General features: G+C 53.0%; 1 protein-coding gene across 1 annotated transcript in view; it reads left to right on the top strand.

Annotated features, from left to right (window-relative positions):
* cubn (cubilin (intrinsic factor-cobalamin receptor)) overlaps nt 1–7,771 on the top strand; it is a gene marked incomplete at its 3' end in the record, with an annotated part of 64,364 nt that extends 56,593 nt beyond the window's left edge. The window contains exons 60-67 of the mRNA XM_084443357.1: nt 2,647–2,852; nt 3,132–3,297; nt 4,269–4,477; nt 5,110–5,254; nt 5,696–5,877; nt 6,290–6,455; nt 7,113–7,348; nt 7,664–7,771. Coding sequence (XP_084299483.1) covers nt 2,647–2,852; nt 3,132–3,297; nt 4,269–4,477; nt 5,110–5,254; nt 5,696–5,877; nt 6,290–6,455; nt 7,113–7,348; nt 7,664–7,771 — 1,418 coding nt within the window. The remainder of the gene's footprint in view (nt 1–2,646; nt 2,853–3,131; nt 3,298–4,268; nt 4,478–5,109; nt 5,255–5,695; nt 5,878–6,289; nt 6,456–7,112; nt 7,349–7,663) is intronic.
* Nucleotides 7,772–22,737: the final 14,966 nt, after the last annotated feature.

The following is a 22,737-nucleotide window of genomic DNA, read 5'->3' on the forward strand; positions in this document are numbered from 1 at the left end:
ATCTTTATAAAGCTGAGACTATTGGTACAGGAGGTCATCTTTATAAAGCTGAGACTATTGGTACAGGAGGTCATCTTTATAAAGCTGAGACTATTGGTACAGGAGGTCATCTTTATAAAGCTGAGACTATTGGTACAGGAGGTCATCTTTATAAAGCTGAGACTATTGGTACAGGAGGTCATCTTTATAAAGCTGAGACTATTGGTACAGGAGGTCATCTTTATAAAGCTGAGACTATTGGTACAGGAGGTTATCTTTATAAAGCTGAGACTATTGGTACAGGAGGTCATCTTTATAAAGCTGAGACTATTGGTACAGGAGGTCTTCTTTATAAAGCTGAGACGCTGGTTAAGTTATATTTATAAAACTGAGCCTATTGGTAGGTCATTAATACTAAATAAAGGTTTGAATTGAATGGTAGGTCATTGATATGCAGTTGATGCATTGATCACCATGTCAGATGCGTAGATAGATGTGAAGATATCTCCATGTCAGATGTGTAGATATCTCCATGTCAGATGTGTAGATATCTCCCGGTGTCATTCAGAGAAACCTCTGGGATTCTAGTTTTTAATGTGAATACAGACATCTGCTGTTGTTCTTTAATCCTACTTAAACATAAGTCAGTATAGATATCAAAGAGGGACATGGGCATTTGTTCAATCGGTATATTAGTTTAAAATGACGCTAAGCTAGTTAAGATCCATGTATCACCCTGCCAGTCAGTTGTTGCCCTTCTCTCTCCTTATCAAGCCTATTATTTTCGCCAGTGGCTCAAATCAGTGCGTTTTCCAAATGTGATGAGGGCATTTTTGGTGAATGAGCCAGAGCCATGACCGGCTTGTGGTTTAGTCTGGGGGGTGTGGGGGGGGGGGCGGGTATGTCCCACCGACTGTCCTCTGCACAGAAACAGCTTTTGTCCATCAAGCGGGCAGCGTGCCAGCCACATGAGGGTAGTCAGCCAGGGAGGCACAGGGAGGGACGGAGGGAGGGAGGGAGGGAGAGAAAGAAAGAGAGAAAGAGAGAAAGAGAGAGATAATACAATAGAGAAGCCTGAAGTAAAAAGAGGGCTCTGCCCCAGATTCATTCACATGTGAGACACCCCTGTCTGTGTGTCACACTTAAATCATCCCCCCCCCCCCGCCTCACTGTGTGTCACGGTTAAATCCCCCCCCCCCATTGTGCCCTGGTTAAATCACCCCCAGTTGTGATTCCCCCTACTGCCCATGGATCAGAGGCCTGTCCCCTCTGGGGGCAGGGGATGTGAGTGGGGGAAGATTTATGGTGGTACACACATTGTCTCTCTATAGGGGGACGATTTATGTTGGTGTGCACATTCACTCTCTCCAGGGGCGGTGGGCATCTTTAAACACAGTTTTAGCAGCACCAGTTGCCATGGCAAAGCCAAGTCCAACAGCAATACAATATATGCATTGACAAGTGTGTGGAAGTTCCATGTGACAACAAAAGGTCATTTTTCAGTTTGTAAACGGTAAATGGACTGCACTTATAGCGCTTTTCGACCTTAGCGGCAATCAAAGCACTTTACAATGGCCTCTCATTCACCCATTCACATACACACTCACACACCAATGGCGGTAGCTGCCATGCAAGGTGCTAACCTGCTCATTGGGAGCAATTTGAGGTTAGGTGTCTTGCTCAAGGACACTTCGACATGTGGACAGTCAGAGCTGGGATTCGAACCACTGACCCTTCGATCATTGAACGACCCGCTCTACCAACTGAGCTACAGCCGCCCCAGTTTGTGCATGTGCCATGCATTTAAATCTGCAAATATTTGTATTTTAAATACATTTTAAAATTTACATTTTGGTACACCTGAAATCACTAAGCAGAGAAAAATCGCTTCAAAGATTCAGAGCTGTTCACAAGTGTCACAGGACATGGATGACAAAATATGACAAATTTAGTGATCCTAAAACTGTTGTTTGTTATATTGAGTGGGTTCTTCACAACTTCCATTTTCGTAATAGGAAAAAAAAGGAAAACGGGAAAAATCAAATGTATTTTGCCCTCTAGCGCATTTTAAGGATTACAGACATCAGGATCAAACCTCCAGTGGGGTCACATATTTTGCATGTGTATTTAAATTGCAGCAGTCCATGACCTTTTACTGACATCTACTGGTCTGTCAGGGTATAACATCTGAGGTCTCCACTGTAACTCAAAAGAATTATGTTCTACTCTCTATTATCACTAACCTGTGTGTGTGTGTCTGTGTGTGTGTGTGAGTTCACGTGCGTGTGTCTGCATCTGTGTGTGCATGTGCGTATGTATGTGTATCTATGTGTGCATTTGTCTGTGTGTGTTTGTGCATGTGTGCATGTGTGCATGTGTGTTTGTGTGTGTGCATCTGTGTGTGCATTCGTCTGTGTATGTGTGCCCATGCGTCTGTGTGCATCTGTGTGTGCATTCGTCTGTGTGTGTGTCCACACGTGTGTGTGTTATGTGTGTGTCCACGTGTGTGTGTGTCTGTGTTTGTGTGTGTCCACACGTGTGTGTGTTATGTGTGTGTCCACGTGTGTGTGTGTCTGTGTTTGTGTGCGTCCACGTGTGCGTGTGTCTGTGTGTGTCCACGTGCGTGTGTTCGTGTGTTCGTCCACGCGTGTTCGTGTGTGTGTCCAGGTCCTGCGCAGGGCTGCGGAGGGTTTCTCGACACCCCCATGGGCATGTTCGGCTCCCCGGACGTCAACATGGACGGCCTGTACGAGCCACGGCTGGACTGCCTGTGGACCATCGAGGTGTCGGTCAACAAGGTGGTCAACCTCACCTTCTCCTCCTTCGAGCTGGAGGGCTCGCCCGCACACAACTGCCGATACGACTCCGTCAAGGTACGCACCAGTCGCCTGCCCGTTCTTGCTTCATTCATTCATCCGTTCGTTGATTAATTCAGGTGTTCATCCATTAGTTTTATCAGATAAACAAAGCTGTAAGTCTTTTTTCTCTCTCCCCCCCCCCCCCCCCCCCTCTCTCTCTCTCTCACACTCTCCCCCTCTGTCTCTCTCTCTCGCTGTCTCTCTCTCCCCCCCCCCCCCTCTCTCTCTCTCTCTGTCTCTCACTCTCTCCCCCTCTCCCTCTCTCTCTCTCTCTCTCTCTCTCCTCATGTTCAGATCTATGATGGTGACAACATGAACTTCCCTCTGGTGGGAACATTCTGTGGCACCGGCGTCATCCCGGGTCCGTTTGTGTCGGCCGGTAACTTCCTGACCGTGCGTTTTGTCACAGACAGCTCCGTCCAGCGCCGGGGTTTCAACGCCACCTACGTGGCGGTCGACAGTAAGGAACCCACTCTCATTCCTCCCAGACAGAGACAGTAAGGAACCCACTCTCATTCCTCCCAGACAGAGACAGTAAGGAACCCACTCTCATTCCTCCCAGCCAGAGACAGTAAGGAACCCACTCTCATTCCTCCCAGCCAGAGACAGTAAGGAACCCACTCTCATTCCTCCCAGACAGAGACAGTAAGGAACCCACTCTCATTCCTCCCAGACAGAGACAGTAAGGAACCCACTCTCATTCCTCCCAGCCAGAGACAGTAAGGAACCCACTCTCATTCCTCCCAGCCAGAGACAGTAAGGAACCCACTCTCATTCCTCCCAGACAGAGACAGTAAGGAACCCACTCTCATTCCTCCCAGCCAGAGACAGTAAGGAACCCACTCTCATTCCTCCCAGACAGAGACAGTAAGGAACCCACTCTCATTCCTCCCAGACAGAGACAGTAAGGAACCCACTCTCATTCCTCCCAGACAGAGACAGTAAGGAACCCAATCTCATTCCTCCCAGACAGAGACAGTAAGGAACCCACTCTCATTCCTCCCAGACAGAGACAGTAAGGAACCCACTCTCATTCCTCCCAGACAGAGACAGTAAGGAACCCACTCTCATTCCTCCCAGACAGAGACAGCCAACAACACAAACATTTCCCATCCTAACCAGAGCAAACATTTCCAATCCAATGAAGGATTTTTACATTGTTGTTATTATTATTATTATTATTATTATTATTATTATTAGTTATTGTACAGTTCTCATCCAGATCATCAACTCATTCAGTGTGTGTGTGTATGTGTGTGCAATTGTGTGTGTGTGTTTGTGTGTGTTTGTGTGTCTCTGTTTGTTTGTGTGTGTGTGTGTGTGTGTTTGTGCACGTGTGTGTGTGTATGTGTGTGTGTGTGTATCTGTGTGTGTGTGTGTACCTGTGTGTGTATCTGTGTGTGTGCACGCGTGTGTGTGTCATCTACCCAGGACTGTGCGGAGGCACCCTCAACGCCACGGCGGCGGCCCAGACGCTAACCTCGCCCCTCTACCCCGGCACCTACCCCCCCTTCACGTCGTGCCGCTGGGTGCTGGACGCGCCGCCCCAGGAGAACATCAAGATCGCCTTGCAGCAGCTGGTCCTCCAGCCCAGCCAGAGCTGCAGCTCCAACTACCTAGAGCTGAAGGACTGGCCCCTGGTGAGAGCCTGTCTGGGGCCCCGGGGGGTGCGCGGGGGGGGGGGGGGGGGGGGGGGGGGGGGCTGCAGTCAGACATGGGGTGGGGGGTAGAGCCAGAACATGAAGAATCATCTAGAATCTGATTCAGTGACCGCCACTGGAGGTTTGGTCCTGTTGTCTCCAAAGGTCATTTTTGCGTTTTTTTATTTTTAACAGATTGTGAAAATGTAAATTGTAAGCTTTCAAATTATGTCCCATGCATTGAAATCTGCAAATATATGAAGAAGATATGCCTCTGTGAATGCTGGTACACCCGAAATCACTAAGCAGAGAAAAAGGGCTTCAAAGAATCAGAGCTGTTTACACTTCTCGCCAGACATGGATTTTAACAAAATATGACTATTTAGAGATCTTAAAACTGTTGTTTGTTATTATACCGTATATGAAAAAGGAAAACAGGAAAAAAAAACATATTTTTCCCTCTAGTGCATTTTGGGGAATGCAGACATCAGGACCAAACCTCCAGTGGCGGCCACCCTTATTAGTGCCTCAAGAAGCCCTTGGGTGTTTTGTAGAACACTACCTTCCTTTCGAGGTTCGATCGCTGTGTTGCGTCCCAGAACCCATTTCCCCTCTGTCATGCGTTTACACAGGGAGACTATGGGCAGTCGCATAAGTTCTGTGCAGCGGACTCTCAGGTCCCCGACTTCTACAGCTATGGGAGAACCATGCACGTCACCTTCAAGTCTGACGCCTTCATGGCCGGAAACGGCATGAGCCTCACCTACCAGGTGGCAGGTAGGAACCCCGTCTGATCACCAAGAACCTTCATCATTATACCAGGGGCTCGGGAGCTGTGGGAACGAAAGCATGACAATCATTCGATTGATTTATTGATTGATTAATTAATTAATTAATTGATTGATTGTCATGTTTTTCTTCCCAGCCCCTACCAATGTCATGTTCAAATCGTGCCTGATGCCGTTGTCAGTTCTATCATGTGTCAGATCAAGTTTGACTGGCCGGTCTGTGTCGTCTGTGTTTGGCTGACTGGTCTGTGTCGTCTGTGTTTGGCTGACTGGTCTGTGTCGTCTGTGTTGGACTGGCCGGTCTGAGTCGTCTGTGTTGGACTGGCCGGTCTGAGTCGTCTGTGTTGGACTGACCGGTCGTTGTCATCTGTGTTGGACTGGCCGGTCTGAGTCGTCTGTGTTGGACTGACCGCTCTGTTTTGCGTCCCAGGCTGCAGCCGGACCTATGAGCAGGCCTACGGCTACCTGAAGAGCCCGGGCTGGCCAGGCGTCTACCCCCATAACATGGACTGCACCATCGTCCTGAAGGCCCCCCAGAACAACTCCATCTCCCTGTTCTTCAACAGCTTCAACCTGGAGAACCACGGAACCTGCGGCTATGACAGCCTGGAGGTGAGGACACACACACACACACACACACACACACACACACACACACACACAGACTTTACCTACTCACACACTCTTGCACACACAGACACACTCACACACATACACTCTCACACATACACACATTTAACCTACTCATACACTCTTGCACACACATACATAGACACAGACACACACGTGCACACACACACTTTACCTTCTCACACCCTCTTGCACACACAGACAGACACACAAACACACATACAGTACACACACTTTACCTACTCATTCACTCTTGCATGCACACACACCCACACACAAACACACACCCACAAACACACACACACACACACACACAGACACACTTTTCCTACCCCCATATTCTTGCACACACACACACACACACACACCTAGTCACCTGTGATGTGTTTGTCAGGTGCGCAACGGCAGCACAGCTGACGCCCCCCTCCTTGGGAAGTTCTGTGGAGTAACGATCCCCAACCCCATATTCCCGGGCGCCAACCAGCTGTACCTGCGCTTCAAGACCGACTTCTCTGGCGCCCGCCTCGGCTTCGAGGTCACGTGGACCTCCTCTCCACAAGGTCCGAGTCCTCTAGCGCAGTGTTGTTACATTGTAATAACATTAGAGTGTTGGCATTATACAGGCACTCCGACAGGCACTCCGACAGGCACTCCGACAGGCACTCTTCTAGTACCATATATGGATAGACACAAAAATAACCAACTAGTTCAAAGTTACAGACATTTTAGTGCATGATTACAGTGGCCTCATGAGACCATCCTGAGACCAGCGAGCTCATGTTCAGTTTTCGCTCCCCAGATCAAGTCTGGCCTTCCCCCTATTTCCAACACGTATCCTGGGCGGGAGTACTTGCCTTGACAAACTAACTTCAGACAATCAGCATAACAAAACCTTTGCCAAATCCAGTTGGAAGAACGGCAAAAACGTATTTTCCTCCGAGAAACTCTGCACACTCTGTCAAAATGTAATCGGAGAATAATCGTTGGAGAAAGGGGGAAGTCCAGACTGATATGGGGAGTTTAAACTGAATGTGAGCTGGCGAGATCAGGATGGTCCCATGAGGCTACGATTATGATCCCTTCACGAGCCAAACCCAGAGGACAGGCTCAGCTAACGGAACCACAGGGCCTCTTCTGATAGACCAACGTTTTATAGATTTAAACTCTATTGATCTTTGCATGTGGTTTGTGAATTTATGCATGAGTTGTGTCTCCAGGTTGTGGAGGTACGTTGTATGGAGACCACGGCTCTGTGACGAGCCCCAACTACCCCGGCACGTACGCCAACGCCACCCGCTGCGAGTGGGGCATCCGAGCGCCTAATGACCGCGTGGTGACCGTCACCTTCGCCCAGATCAGCATCGACGACCCGGGAGACTGCCAGAATAACTTCCTGAAGCTGTACGACGGTCATGACGCCAGCTCCCCTCCGATTGGTCCATACTGTGGAATGGTATGGACCATGGCAACGACCGCGGAAACACGTTCTAGCTAAATGTTGCAACACACACACACATGCGCACACACACACACACGCACACACTGGATGAGTTGATGATCTGGATGATGACTTGTTTTGCACTTTATATCAACAGTGAGATGAAGAACAGATGAAGAAACTCTCACCTCATCTGTCTAACCATAAACATTTAACAATGTATTGTAACAGCTATACATAGTTAGAAGCCCCCTCCTGGACACTCTGTTGAACACTGTTGAACACTGTTGAACACTCTCTATTCCTTCACCCCTCCTCTCTCCCTCCCAGGAGACCAACATCGCTCCCTTCACGGCCTCCTCACATCACGTCTACATCGTGTTCCAGGCCCAGTACGCAGTCCTGCCCTCCGGATTCAGGCTCACGTGGAGTAGCTAGGACACACACACACACACACACACACACACACATGCACACACACACGCTAGTTAACACATTCTTCAATCATGTCCGTGAAACTCGACACGTGCAGTGCAATCTTTGCAGACCAATCAAATGTACATACTTGAACATTTAAAATGTAATCCGAGAATATACTTGAATCATCTTTTTGTAGATCATTTTTATAAAGAATAAACTAAATGTGTTTTTGTGGAGTGTATGAAGAGATGGGGTAATAAAATGAATGTTGTTTTCAGCATTGGACTAAATGTTGATCTGTTTGTTAGTATATATATATATATATATGAAGATTAGACCTCCAACTCAGACCATTAAAACAGAAGCAAACATGTACATGCAAAGACTTTATTTGTGAATAGTCTGCAGTATTGTACAACAGTGGCAACTCTTTTAGCTGCATTTATGCCCATTTAAAATGATCACACCATAAACACAGACAAAAGTGTAACCTCAAAAAACAGTTCCCTTTTTACAATACTCTAAAAATACCTTGTTCTGATTTAAATACTTGGCGTAAATTTTGAAAATAAAATATGCATTATATGAAATATAACCATTGCTTAATGGGTAGTAGACTATAGTACCAAATGCAATTATATGCAAATAACCTTTCTCTCTGGAAGATCTTACGCATTTCATGCAAGAACAAAACAAAATGGATGCCTGTGCATACAAAAGAAGCTGTACAGACCTTGTATGAAAATAGAAAATATCAAAGCAAGATGTGCACCAATAGTCGTATGATACAAATACCTTGCAATACAAAAAGGTCAACATGAATGACCAGATAGCACTATTCCATCTGGAACAGCCACGCACAGGGACACAGGCGGTGGATAATAACTAACTACCAACCTGGTATCAACTCAAAACTGAACCCCTGCTCATACAAGTCTTGAACCCAATCCTACAATATCAACTCCAAGTACAGTTCAATCAAGGGGGTACATGTTAGCAATATCTGTAACAAAGGAGCATAAAATAAATGTATCTGTGTTGAAACACACACGCGATCATTGCATATAGTCTTTTTATGATTTGCAAGTTTGTGTGTGTGTGTGTGTATAGTAACTGCTACTGTACTCGAAGCATATAAACCTAGTTCTTGTATTCTATGCTTCACCAGCTTATAAAACAGTGCTGTATTGACAGTGTTTACAGGTAGCAGTTGAGTTAGTTGCTTTTCAGATAATAAACCAAAATAGCTTTTTCAGTAAAGACATTTTGCTTCAATCATTACAGCTTTAATATTAAGCTCAGTATTATTGCCAAGATGGTCTTACACATAAAATGTGAAATTAAGTACAGAATGTCCAGTTTCAATGAGGAAATTACAATTGTACAGTTAATGTACAGTATGTGTTAAATTAACCTTCCCAAACGAACCAGTAGTGCCCAACTCACACTGCGATCAATATAGCTATATCTATCACCTATTGCGAAGGTGAAAAAAGCACTTTTGAAAATGAAATGTGATATATTCACGTGATATCTCAAAATTGACTATGTGAGCAAATAAAATTCCACGGTTAGATACAAACCTCTTACACATTAAAATATACTTTCTTTTTTTTGTACAATATGAAGATTGATTAACAAAAATAAATACATTTGTGAAATGCAATATTTTAGGTACATGTTGCAGTTACTGATGCTGAAGGAATAAGCTGAACTCATGGCACAGTCAAGAGGGGTCTGGGGGTGTGGGGGGTCTGCACCGCTAGCATCGAACCCCACGACAATGCTCACAGGTCCCCCTGTCTGGCCTGTTAGCAGAGCAGCCCCCCCTGGTGGCTGGAGCTTGCACCACACGGTACACATTTAAAGCAGGGATTCTTACAGATCATCTCATGACGTTCATCTACTGTATCGGCACACATTCAACTAACCATCCGCTAACTTCACCAGTTATTGCATATCAACAGCGTTTCAGCTTTGTTGATAGTTTTGAGCATCTGTCGGTGGTCTATAGCAGCCCATCAAAATGAGTGATGCTGGGATTTTCTACGAGATCGGCTTTCTGCACTGGAACGCCTGTGCAACAATATTGCTCTTAGTGACACTTCGGATACCACAGTGTTGCTATTTCAGATCCAGCCCCACTAAGGACATTCTCAATCTCCATGGCCATACACACAGGTACAAGAATAAAGAACCAGGGCTTTAGGTATCGCTAGTGATACACCCCAAGAGAACGCTTTCAAAAATCAACTTTGTCTTAAATGGTTCTCAACATAGGTACGAAAATATACAGTTCTTCAACGATACACATCTAATGTTGGTTTGAATAAACCACCTTTCTTATGTACATTTGGTGTAGGGTAACACTGATTGTAACGCGACATTTTTTTTTTCTTACTGTGTTTTTTCGTATTGGTATTTGTTTGTTTTGTTTACATTCATATTTCAGCACCGGGCTGCTAGGGCCCGGAGTGCTCTGGAAGTCAATGACATGCATATTCCCAACAAAACAAAACTATAGAAAAGAAAAGAAAATATATATAATAATTAACCAACTGACAAATTCACAAAGAGGAAGATCACTCAGTTATGGAAAACCTGCTGGCAAATGAGACACGGGTCAGGAGAAGAGGATGAGGAGGGTGAGGAAGGAGGAGGAGGAAGAGGAGGGTGGACAGGGGTGAAGGCGGGAGGGAAGACAGCACTAGTGGTCTCGTGCTTTGGTGGTCAACAGCTTCTCAGAGCACCAGGCGAGTTGGACGGACGGCCGCGTTAGCAGTACAGGTGTTCTGTCCTGTACTGGACCGTGTCCTGCCGTGTTTGTGCTGTGGTGTTTCGTGCTGTGTTGAGTTGTGTTGAGCTGTGTTGAGTGGCATCATGTTGTGCTATGCTGTGGGGGCCATTAGGGTCCTGTGATGAGATGAAGGTTGTACTTGGGGAGTTGGGAGGACAAAGTCGGGAGAGTGACCAGAGCTGGACGGTGACCAGAGACCAGAGGACAAGAGACGGGGTAACGTTACAGTGACCAGGGGCCCCTGTCTGAGGGTGGGGGCCTCAGCGGAGGTAACACTAAACTCTCTCCACTCGGCTGGGGTCGTAGGAGTCTGAGGAGAACACACACACACACACAAACTTCAGTCGTCATGTACAGTAGGTACTGTAGTCACACCCGGCTAGGCATATCATATGTGATACAATACTCAAATGACTAACACTGAAAAGCACTTTCAAAAAGCACTGTTTGTGTGTGTGTGTGTGTGTGTGTACCTGACACGGCGTGTAGCTCGTCATCCTCCAGGCTTGCGGAGCTGCAGGTGGTGCTGAAGCTGAGAGGCAGGGTGATCTCTCTCTTGGCTACGGTGGCTCCGCTGCGAGGCTTGGGCTTGGGCAGGAGGGCCGGCTTGTGAGGCCGGGGCCGGGGGGTGGGCCTCTCCCGCCTCTCCCTCTCCTCCCCGGGCTCCAGGAGCCGGGGCGTGGGCCTCTCCCTCTCCTCCCCGGGCCGGGGTGTGGGCCTCTTCTGCCTCTTCTCCTTCTCCTCCTCCTCTGGCTCCCGTCTCTTCAGCTCCCGCTTGTCTTCCTCGTCTGTTCTGACCGCCCGGGCCTTGATATCCTCCTCCTCTTCTATTCTCAACTCTACCTCTTTCTCCTCCTCCTCCACTTTCAACTCTACCTCTTTCTCCTCCTCCTCCACTTTCAACTCTACCTCTTTCTCCTCCTCCTCCACTTTCAACTCTACCTCTTTCTCCTCCTCCTCCTCCTCCTCTCCTTTCAACTGTAGCTCCTCCTCCCCCTCTTCAGCTATTCTCAGCTCAATCTCTCCATCCTCCGCCTGCTCTGTGGTCAAGACTGCGCCTAGTGGTTCTCTCTCCTCCTCCTCCTCCTCCTCTCTCTTCATAGCAGGCTCTTGTTCTTCCTCCTCCTCGTCTCGCTCCTCTACCCTGTCCTCTGTCTCCTTCCTCCCAGGGTCCTCATCCTCCTCCTCTTCAGCCCCACCTCTCGTTTCCTCCTCTTCCTCCCTCTCTCTTTCCTCCCCAACCTGAGCCATCCCCTCCTCTACCTCTCCTCCTCTGTCCTGTCCTCCTCTCTCCTGCTCTCCTCCTCTCTCCTCTCTTCCTCTCTCCATCTCTCCATCTCTCTCCTCCTCTCCTCCTCTCTCCATCTCTCCATCTCTCTCCTCCTCTCCTCCTCTCTCCAGCAGAACAGGCGACGCAGCGGAGCAGGAAGACAGGGAGGAAGAGGAGGTCAGGTTGTCCTCAGACAGGGCCTCCGTGGCCCCGGAGCGACCCGCACTGAGGGACAGCCCCTGGTCGGGGGTGACGGGCAGAGAGAGGGGCAGCTTGCTGGGGGGGAACTCGGGAAGATCCAGCACCATGGAGTTTCTCTCTCCTCCTCCTACCGGCTGAATCTCTCCTCCTCCTACCGGCTGGCTCTCTCCTTCACGTGTCTCTTCAACGGGACGGTCGTCCTCGCCGACGTCTGTCTTCACCTCGTCCTGTTCGTCCTTCTTGGACGCCTCCGCCTCCTGTCCGCGGCTCTCCGAAGACCCCTCTGCCACTTGCTCTGACGGCCTGCTGACGTACTGTGTCCCTCTGTCTGTCCCTCTGTCTGTCTCTCTGACTGTCCCTCTGTCTGTCCCTCTGTCCGGGCCGGTGGTGTCCCGGCCCCCTGACCCCGGCCTGTCCCCGTCCCCCAGGGCCCCCACGGGCACGGAGATACCCAGTATCCTGGCCGCCCGCTGCTCAATGGACTCGTTCTCCGGGATGCCCTTGGCGCACTTGACCTCGTACAGGTTGCTGAGGTCCTCGGCGGGCGCGGTAGCGGCGTTGGCCGCCTTCTCCTGAATCAGCAGGGTCTCCAGGTGCCTGTCAGCCAGCGTGGCCTCGCCGCCGGCCCCGCCCCCCCATCTCGGCGGGTCCTGGATGGCGTAGTAGCGTTCGTCGTCGTCGTGGTCGTGTGTGAAGGCTCTGGCCAGCCTGGAGGAGTACGGACACGCCCCATCGGCTCCGGGGGACCACCGGCTGCTCTCGCTCCTCGCCCGGCGCAGGTTCAGGCCAGGCTCCGCCTCCCTCTCCGCCCGTCTCTCCCTCTCCGCCGACCCGGGGGAGGGGAGCCTCTCCTCGTCCCACCCCTGGTGGGCGCCGCCGCCGCCGGCCGGCTCCGAGTGTCTCTTCACCACGGAGAGCCGGCTCTCCCAGGACATGAGCAGCGGGTGACAGCGCCCCTGCTGGTCCGAAGGGGCGGAGAGGGAGAGGGAGAGGGGGAGGGAGAGAGGAGGAGAGCAGGAGAGGGGGAGGGGGAGCGGCGGTCGGGGGCGGAGCCCCCCAGGGGCCTCCTCCTCCGTGTACACGGTCAGCCCCACGTCTCTCAGCAGGGACTCGCGGGGGACGGGGATGTCCTGCCGGTAGGGGGGGAGGGGGGCGTAGTCCCCGGGGCCGGGCCGCGAGACGTCCCCTCCGGCTGTCCTGACCACGGAGACGACGAGGCTCCTCCCCTTCGCGCCGCGGTCCGGGACCAACACCTCCCACGACGGCTCGGACCCGCCGCCGCTGCTCGGTCGGTTCTGGTTCTGCTCCAACCTGGTTGTCTTGCCGAGCTCCAGGCCGTCTGGGTGCGCGTCGGCGCCGGACCGTTTCCCCATCTGGTCCTGCAGCTCCTTGTTGATGCTCTCCAGCTCCTCGATGGCGTCCCAGGGCCTCCGGCTCACGGGCTTCAGCAGGAACTGACCGAACGCCATCTGCTCCCCTGCGGCGGCGGTCTCCTCCGGGGGCCTGGAGGAGGAGGAGGAGGCGCTCCTGCTGGGCGAGGCTGGAGGCTCCGCCCCCCAACTCGCAGACCTGGAGGAGGAGGATGGTAAGGGCGGGAGGGACTGGGGCTGGGCGTGGCCCGGGGGCAGGAAGGACTGGGGCTGGGCGGGGCCAGGGGGGTGGGCGGGGCCAGGGGGCGGGAGGGACAGGGGCTGGGCGGGGCCCGGGGGCGGCAGGGACAGGGGCAGGGCGGGGCCAGGGGGGTGGGCGGGGCCAGGGGGCGGGAGGGACAGGGGCTGGGCAGGGCCAGGGGGCGGGAGGGACAGGGGTAGGGCGGTGCCAGGGGGGTGGGCGGGGCCAGGGGGCAGGAGGGACAGGGTCTGGGCAGGGCCAGGGGGCGGGAGAGACAGGGGCAGGGTGGTGCCAGGGGGGTGGGCGGGGCCAGGGGGCGGGAGGGACAGGGGCAGGGCGGGGCTGATGCTGAGGCGAGAGAAGGCGCTGTTGCTGGAGGGGTGGAGGTTCTTCTGGCCGGTCATGGGGCACGGCCCGTAGGAGCCGGCGTCTGTGGCGGCGCCGTCTGAGGAGGAGGTAGCGGTGGAGGCGGAGGGCTGGCCGGGATCCGGGCCCTCGGGACTCTGGGAAGCGGGCGGCGGGGGGCGCGGTTTGACTCCGCCCGCGGGGGGGCTGGTGGTCTGCGTCTCCTGGTTGCGGTACTGGTCGCCCGGCCAGGACCCGGCGTAGCAGAGCTCCTTGTCGGAGCTGGCCTGGAGGGACCAGGCGTCCACCACCTCCTTCCTCAGCGGCGCCCGCTTGGCGTTCCTCATGGAGGCGGAGCTGCTGCTGCTGACGTGGATGTGGGGGAGGAGCCTGGCGGGCACGTCCGTCAGGGATTGGCTATGGAGGCTTTGTTGTTGTTGTTGTTGTTGTTTACTCTCCGACTGGCTGGCGACGGGGTCCGCGGCGGTGCTCAGACTCGACGGCGCCACGGTGCTGTTGTTGTTCTGGTCGGCGCCCACCGTCGCGTCCTTATTGGCCGGGATCTGAATAGGGACGGACACCAGGCAGAAGATGGTCTCGCTGACCCGCCTCCGGGAGCTCCTGTGGGAGGTGGAGCCCGAGGCGTCGGGCGCTATCTTCTTCACCTGCGTGACGGTCGTGGCCGCCGTCGTCTCCGAGAGGGCGCCCTGGCGTGAGGTGGGCGGGGCCGGGGGCGGGGCTTTGGGATACCTGTCGTTACAGTTCTGGTCGGTCTCTGGGAAGTCGCCGCGGTCGTCGGCGGCGTCTTTGTGCAAATCACCGCCCCCGCGACGCCACCTGTCGTGGTGGCTGTTGTTGTTGTCGTCGCGGTCGCCGGGGGCGAAGTGCGGGGCGGCGGCGCCCTCGGGGCGGGGGCTGGCGAGACGCCCTCTGCCCGACGGGGGGGGCAGGAAGGCACTGTCGTCACAGGAGGGGGAGGAGGACAGTGGGGGGGGCTCGGACACGGTGACGCTGGGAAGCTCGCTGGGGGGGAGGAGGTGGTGGTGGTGGCGGACGACGACATCGTGGCGGGCCTTGTCGGCGCCGTCCGCCGTCGGCGGGGCGTTCCCCGGCGCGGAGGCGGAGATGTGGCGGACGCGGGGGTCGTCGAACGGGATGTACTGGACCGCCCCGGCGGGGAGCTGGGGGCCGTAGCCGGGGTACAGGTGCCGCCTGCCGGCCGCGCCAGAGCGCTCCCTCTGGGGCTCGGGCCATGAGCCGCCCCCCCCCGGGTGTCTGGAGTACCAGTACGCCCCGTCCGGACCCACCTGCTGGTACACCACCCCCCCCCGGTACTGATAGGCCACGGGGGCGTCGCCGTAGAGACCCCCGCCCCTGTGCAGCCCCGCCCCCCCTCCGCCTCCTCCTCTAAAGACCGGCGCCCTCCTGTAAGACGGGGGAGGGATGTAGCCGGGGGGCTCCGCCCCTGACAGGCCCGGCTCCTGAGCGAAGTAGTCCAGCCGGGGGTCCGCCGCCCTGGGGAGAGGGAGGAGGAGGAGGGGCGGCACGGGGGTTCTGTCCCTGGCCGGGGGGGCGGCATCGGCGGACAGCATCTCGCAGCTGCCCCGCGTCTGCTGGTGCACCTCGTAGGAGGGGGGGCGGAGGGGGCGGGAGAAGCGGGGCTTCGGCGTCTGGGCGGCGGCCTGGTTGGCGCTGGCCGGACGACCGTTCTCCGGCGGCCACCTGTTTCTGCCGTAAGGGTCGGGGGTGGGCGGGTGGGCGGCGGGCAGGCCGTTGACCCTCCGGTAGGGGTCGTGGCCGTCCGCGGGCGGTGCCATGCGCGGCAGCGACTGGGACTTGGCCTTGTTGGCCCGGGGGAGGAGGAAGACGGTGGAGGCGGCGCCGCTCTCCGGCGTGCGGGCGTGACGCCGCAGCTGCTCCAGGGCCCACCGCTCCGCCTCGCCGTCCTGCAGGGGGCGGCCCGGGGCGCCGGAGGCCGGGCGCCACTCGTCCGCGCCCAGGCTCTGGCACTTCCTCTCCGCCGCCATCCGCCACTGGTGCAGCGCCGCCTCCCTCTCCCGGGACCGGGCCTGGGTCTGAGCCTGGGTCTGAGCCTGGGCCTGGTTGGCCCAGCGCTGCCTCTCTCTCTGGTGCTCCTCTGCAGACACATCCTGACCTCTCTGCTGCTGCCCATCCGTCCTGCCTCCTCCTCCTCCTCCTCCTCCTCTGGGCTCCCTGAAGTCGGCGTAGTCCAGGAGGACGGTGAAGTCCTGTCCTCTCCTCCTCCAGTAGGAGAGGTCTCTGTCTCTGGGAGCCCTGGACTGGGAGAACACCCCTCTGGGACCCTCAGAGAACCTGGAACATGCAGACACACACAAACACCGACGTCTCACTGGCTGGAAACAGCACCGCAACCACCCTCAACCTATCAGAGGTCAGGAAGCAGCACCGCAACTGCCCTCAACCTATCAGAGGTCAGGAAGCAGCACCGCAACCGCCAATAACCTATCAGAGGTCAGGAAGCAGCACCGCAACCGCCGTCAACCTATCAGAGGTCAGGAAGCAGCACCGCAACTGCCCTCAACCTATCAGAGGTCAGGAAGCAGCACCGCAACCGCCCTCAACCTATCAGAGGTCAGGAAGCAGCACCGCAACTGCCCTCAACCTATCAGAGGTCAGGAAACAGCACCGCAACCGCCCTCAACCTGTCAGAGGTCAGGATGGAGGAGGATGCAACTTAAAAACGTGTTCAGCTTAAACCCGCAATATACTTGCTTTTAACTACGCGTCCACCGTGCCTCTCATGCGTTCATTTGGAGCGTCGGCAGTGGTTGACCCTGTGGTTGACCCTGTGGTTGACCCTGTGGTTGACCCTGCAGGTACGCAGGAATTAAGGCGCCACAAAATAGACACTTGACTACACGTAAACGTTGCTAAACAGTAAGTATACGGCGTGCTTTATAGGTCATCAAATGATCAGAGGGGGACTGATTTTATCTTTGTTCCTGCCACTAGGGGGAGCCAGCCTGCCACATGTGGAAATGGGGTTGACTGTTTCTAACCATACTGTACCAATGAAATACCAGTCACACAACATGTCCTTCAAAATAGACAGGATAGCTCAGGATATTGGTGACTTCTGACAGTCAAGTGAATCTGTTAATTAAGATGAATTCATTTCCTTTGTAATCCCGTGTCTCTCGAAACATGAATCGCCTCCGGGAGACCCGCATATTTGTGGATATTATGATATGCAGGCCACTGTATCTGTGCGCATGGCAACAACGGCGCGCCTGATTGGCTGCGACCAGCCAACTGTCTCTGGATGCGGGCTAGGCTAACCAAGCTATTTCTGTCCGGTCTGTGAGTGAGTGACAATGATGTAAACAAGCGTGCACGTGCCACGTGCGCAGCCCCCAGCCCCCGGAGGGCCCGATGCGCTACGTCTGCTCTGTCTTGGACATATGCAGGGGGTGAGCTGGACCGTGAAGATCTGCTAGTATGTGTGAGAGCTCCCAGGGCAGCCAGGCCGCCTATCTTTAGTCTGAATGGCTTAGAGCGCTGTTGCCCGAGTGGGCAAACGAGGATAATTCCACATCATCTCAAGTTAGGATGACAGGCAAAACAACGCGGGGAGGAAACCAGGAACGAGCAGCACGGGGGGAAAGGCTGCGCGCTATCGCTCCTACGCGGCCGGGAGACGACAGCCTGGCTGTGTAGGACCGGGGGGGGGGGGGGGGGCTGTGTGTTACAGACGGACGCCCACGTTCAAGGTCAAATTAAAGGCTGTTTTAATGTGGGCTGTCTACGTGGCAGCCTGGAGTCTATAAACAAAGAGCCCGTGGTTAACCAGCCTGTCTGATAGCGTGTGGACACGGGAGCAGCTGTATTGACAGAGACTCTTGAGTCCACAAACCCCCCGACCTCCAGGGCCAGCCCAGACGGGCGCCGGCGCTGCCATCATCAGCCTGGTGTCGCTAGGCAAACCACAGGCTTCCGTCTTCTAACACCGGAAAGGTTTCAATTGCATAACTCCTGGCCGGGCTAAAAATAGCTGTGTCTCCCCATATCCATATTTAAATGCTGTTGTGTATTATTAATGGGAATGAGTTATATAACTTAGGGGGGGTGACACGCTTCAGTGACCGAGAGGGATATCGATCCGACTCGGAGCGTGTGCGCGCGTGTGTGTGTGTGCTGATCGGGGAATGCTCAGAGGGTGGAGTGGTGGGTCCCATGTGTCAGATTAAGACTCCAGCAGCATCATCCTCATTCCTCTTATTCTCCTCTCTTACTGAGAAGAGGAGAGAAGGAGATGAGGAGAGAAGGACATGATAAAAGGAGAAAAGGAGAGGAGAGAAGAGGAGGGGAGGGTGAGATGAGAGGAGAAGAGGAGAGGGCGATGAGATGAATAGAGGGGGAGATGAAAAGAAAAGGGGGTGGGACTCGGGCAGGAGAGAGAGCGAGAGAGAGAGAGAGATCAAGGCAGCGTGAGGAGGATCCTCTCTCTCTCTCTCTCTCTCTCTCTAGCGGTGGTGCAGCGTTTCTGATGCAGAGGTCCTTGACAGATTACCTCTCTGTCTTCATCGCTCGCTGACAGACGCTGCGTCATTAACCACGGCAACAATAAAAACAACAACAAACAGCAACGGCAGCAGGCTGGAGTCTGGAGGTCGGTTCAACGGTACACCAGAAAACCCCACTGACAACAACACTGCAAAAACCAACGATTCGGAGGGCAGAAAACGCAACACACACACACTCACCCGCTGTCTGATGTCATGGAGTCGCCCAAGGAGTGTGTGTCGCCGTGGTTGCTGCCGAGCTGGCTCCTGTCCCTGCGGTCGTTGTCGTTGGCTGGGGGGTGGGCGTGGCCGGCAGCCCCATCCTGCCCGTACCCGTTTGCCGGGCCGTGGCCGACCCGGTTCTCCAGGACCTCGCCATGGCGGGCGCCGTAGGGCGCGGGCGAGGGTGTGGTGGCAAGGTTGGGGGTGGGCGTAGGCGTGGGGGCGGGCGTAGGGGTGGCGCTCTGGGGCAGTTTGTACCCGTGGGATATAAGCAGGTCCTCCACACTGTACATGGTGGCATTGGTTTGGCTGGTGTGTTTATCTGTATCAGGACTGGGGGGGGGGGGGGGTCCTACGCACGGCAGCTAGGGCCTCGGCTCCGCTGCAGGGCTGAGGCCATCACTGGGGGAGGAGAGGGGGAGAGAGAGAGAGAGAGAGAGAGAGAGAGAGAGAGGAGAAAGAGAGAGAGAGGTGCTGTTAAAATCATCATCCTCCCTCCCCCTCTCCAGGTCCCGTCTTTGTAGACTCCCCGCCCAGCGGAACGAAAAGCCCCCCCCCCCTTCCAAGACAACCCGACAAACGGCTCTCACCTGCCCCACCCCGGTGTTCTCCTCCCTTCTCCTCTCCTCCCTCCTCCTCTCCCTTCTCCTCTCCTATCTTCTCCTCTCCTATCTTCTCATCTCCTCTCCTCCCACTCTCTTTTCTTCTCCTCCCTTCTCCTCCCACTCCCTTCTCCTCTCTTCTCATCTCCTATCTCCCATTCTCTCCTCTCCTCCCACTCTCCTCTCCTCTCTGCCTTCACAACAACATCAACAACTCTATCAGACAGCTCCCGCGGAGGGACGGGTAAACAAATAAACAAACGAGGCTCTATCTCCTCCCCCTCGCTACGGCTCGTCTCACTAGCGGCGGTACGCTGGGTTCGACTGTGACAGCGAAGCAGGCTGCAGTCCGACCCTCGGCTTCTCCCAGTGGACCTGCAGCTTGTGGCAGCTGCTGGTTAGCTCGCAAAGCGCCCCGAGCCCAGAGAGGGACTAGCTAGCTGGTAGCCTAGATGTAAGCAGATCTTAGCAGTATTTTCTGCATTCTTTATTCTCTCTGTCTCTCTCCTTTCATCAGAGCTCCCCAGTACCTGGGCTGTCTTATCTCCTCCCTTTCCACCCTTCTTCTCCATCAATCCCTCCATCCTTCTATCCTCCCTCCAAATCTTTATCTGTTGGTGAGATATTAATCACAGCTAGACACACAGCACACTCCTGGATACGTGCCTGTAAACATGAGAGGTAGTCGATTATTACTCTCTGTTTGTTTGTGTTTGTGTTAGTGGATTATTGTCCCCGTTTGTTTGTAGTGGCCTGGGTACACGGTTGTTTACTACCTCAGCTCCGCCACGGCAGATGCTCCTATTACCGAGTGTCTCTCTGTCCCAAACAACAACAGACTAGACCCAAGAACAGGAAGGAGGAGGCCAAGCCCCCGAAGGCCTGTGGAATTACACTTGGATAGGACAACAAAATGAAACCTACGCTCTCACTTGACAAATTCAAGGAACTAGCAGGTTTTGCTCGAAGCCGTCTCGTAGAAGCAGTGCTGTAGCTCTACTGCCTCTCCTCCTGCACCTGAACCCAGCGATAACAGATGATTAACTGGATCTTAAGGCCGTGAACGCTACTCTGGACCTCTAATACGATTATCTTTCTCATTTAAAACTTTAAACCTGTTAGTTTTGGGGGATTGACTCTTAGGACTGCTTTTCCAGGTTTCGAATCGGCTGCTAATTTGGAAGGGTCTGGGCGGTTCTCTCTTTTCCCTGCTCAGGCTCATTTCCATTTTGGGAGGGAAGGTGTGCCAACACTCTGCATATAAAACAAAGATTTTCTGATTCAGCCATTGTTGGATTAGGCTAAACTAAACCTCCTCATCAACGCATATGAAATGATTAGCCTAATCATACTCAACTCAGCCAGCTGATTAACCAACACAAGGCAGGCTGGCTTCCCAAGTCCTACCTCAGACAAATGTCAGGTGTGATTATTTATTACATTTGAGTGCATGCTTTAAAGGAGTAGTAAAGGGAAAATGCGTGTTTTAAGGTTACTAATGATCATATACAATGGTTCAAATCAAAACGTTGACAAAACTAGCACTTTTGAGAAAGTCTGATAATTGCTCTACCACCGTTTTGGTCATACAATGGATGTGGATGGGCACCGTGAAAAATCATTCAAAAAACATGTTAAACACTCAATTTCAAAGACAAGAAACTCACCAAGGTGTTATTTGGCGTTCTGACATATAATTCGCCATAAAGTAAGATTCTAGTTCATCTGGAAAGGCTTTTAAAAATATTTAGCATAGAACTATTTAGTCGCAGCACATACGTGTGTAAACTTCCGCAAAATAGGTAGCCTAGCAACATAAACAATAACAATAGCTACCTAAGTAGACAATAACAATAGCTACCTGAATCCCCTCTGCGGATTGATCTACACATCTACAACGGTCGCGTCATACAAGTCAATGGATTTCATAAAAGGATCAATAAAACCCTACAGGATTCATACTTTGCGACAAATTTGATGTCAGAACACCAACGTAACACCCTCGGTGAGCTTCTTTGAAAGGTGAGTCTTTGAAATTGAGAGTTTAACATGTTTGTGAAAGATTTTTCAAGGTGCCCACCCACATCCATTGTATGACCAAAACGGTGGTAGAGCAATTATCAGACTTTCTCAAAAGTGCTAGTTTTGTCAACGTTTTGATCTGAACCATTGTATATGATCATAAGTAACCTTAAAACAGGGCTAAACATGCATTTTCCCTTTACTACTCCTTTAACCTACAATTCAGAAAAACATATTTGTTAATAAACATGTTACAGTACGTCTACTGGTTAACAAAAACTGTATTATTGTGTGACATTTTCTCCACAACTTTCAGAGCTACACTCTAGAGGACACTCAGAGAAGCAGCCTAGCTAGTACAGGACACTCAGAGAAGCAGCCTAGCTAGTACAGTACACTCAAGAGAAGCAGCCTAGCTACAGGACACTCAGAGAAGCAGCCTAGCTACAGGACACTCAGAGAAGCAGCCTAGCTACAGTACACTCAGAGAAGCAGCCTAGCTAGTACAGGACACTCAGAGAAGCAGCCTAGCTACAGTACAGTACACTAAGAGAAGCAGCCTAGCTACAGTACACTCAGAGAAGCAGCCTAGCTAGTACAATACACTCAGGAAAGCAGCCTAGCTAGTACAGTACACTTAAAGAAGCAGCCTAGCTAGTACAATACACTCAGCGAAGCAGCCTAGCTAGTACAATACACTCAGCGAAGCAGCCTAGCTAGTACAGTACACTCAGCGAAGCAGCCTAGCTAGCACACTCAGAGCCGAGGCATTGTGGGAGCTTGTAGATCAGGCTCAGGTTCACACCCCCTTCCTTCCTGCATATGAACACACTCTGGCCCCCTTGAAGAGGAGCTGTTTGGACAGGGCTGTGCTAGCGGGGAGACGTGATATGGTCAACCCTGTTAGGGCTGAGACGTGATATGGTCAACCCTGTTAGGGCTGAGACGTGATATGGTCAACCCTGTTAGGGTTGACAACTACCGCTGCTATCATCCACCACCAACTCAAGCTTATCCTCCACACATCAGCTAAAATAAGGCCAAGATTTCCCTCCAATAGTGACCCCCACCCCGTTTCCCACAGCAAGCTCAGTTTGAATACTACTAGCCTAATTCTCTTACATAACGGAATTACTAATTTGATATCAAATAAAAAGCCTTATTCGGGCAGCAGGCCTGCAACAATGGCCGCTTTGATTCCCAGCAAACGCAACAGCATTGTGTTGGGTTACAATGCCTAGTTTTGTGAGAGTGAGCAACGCGGCTCTGCTTGGCAACACGCTGGGACCCATTCTGGAAAAGTGCAGATCTGAAGTATTTTAATGATACGACTCTTTTCAAAGGAGACATTAGGGCACTTTACTTATGGA

The sequence above is a fragment of the Borostomias antarcticus genome, assembly GCF_949987555.1.
Source record: "Borostomias antarcticus genome assembly, chromosome: 9".
Taxonomy (NCBI): Eukaryota; Metazoa; Chordata; class Actinopteri; order Stomiiformes; family Stomiidae; genus Borostomias; species Borostomias antarcticus.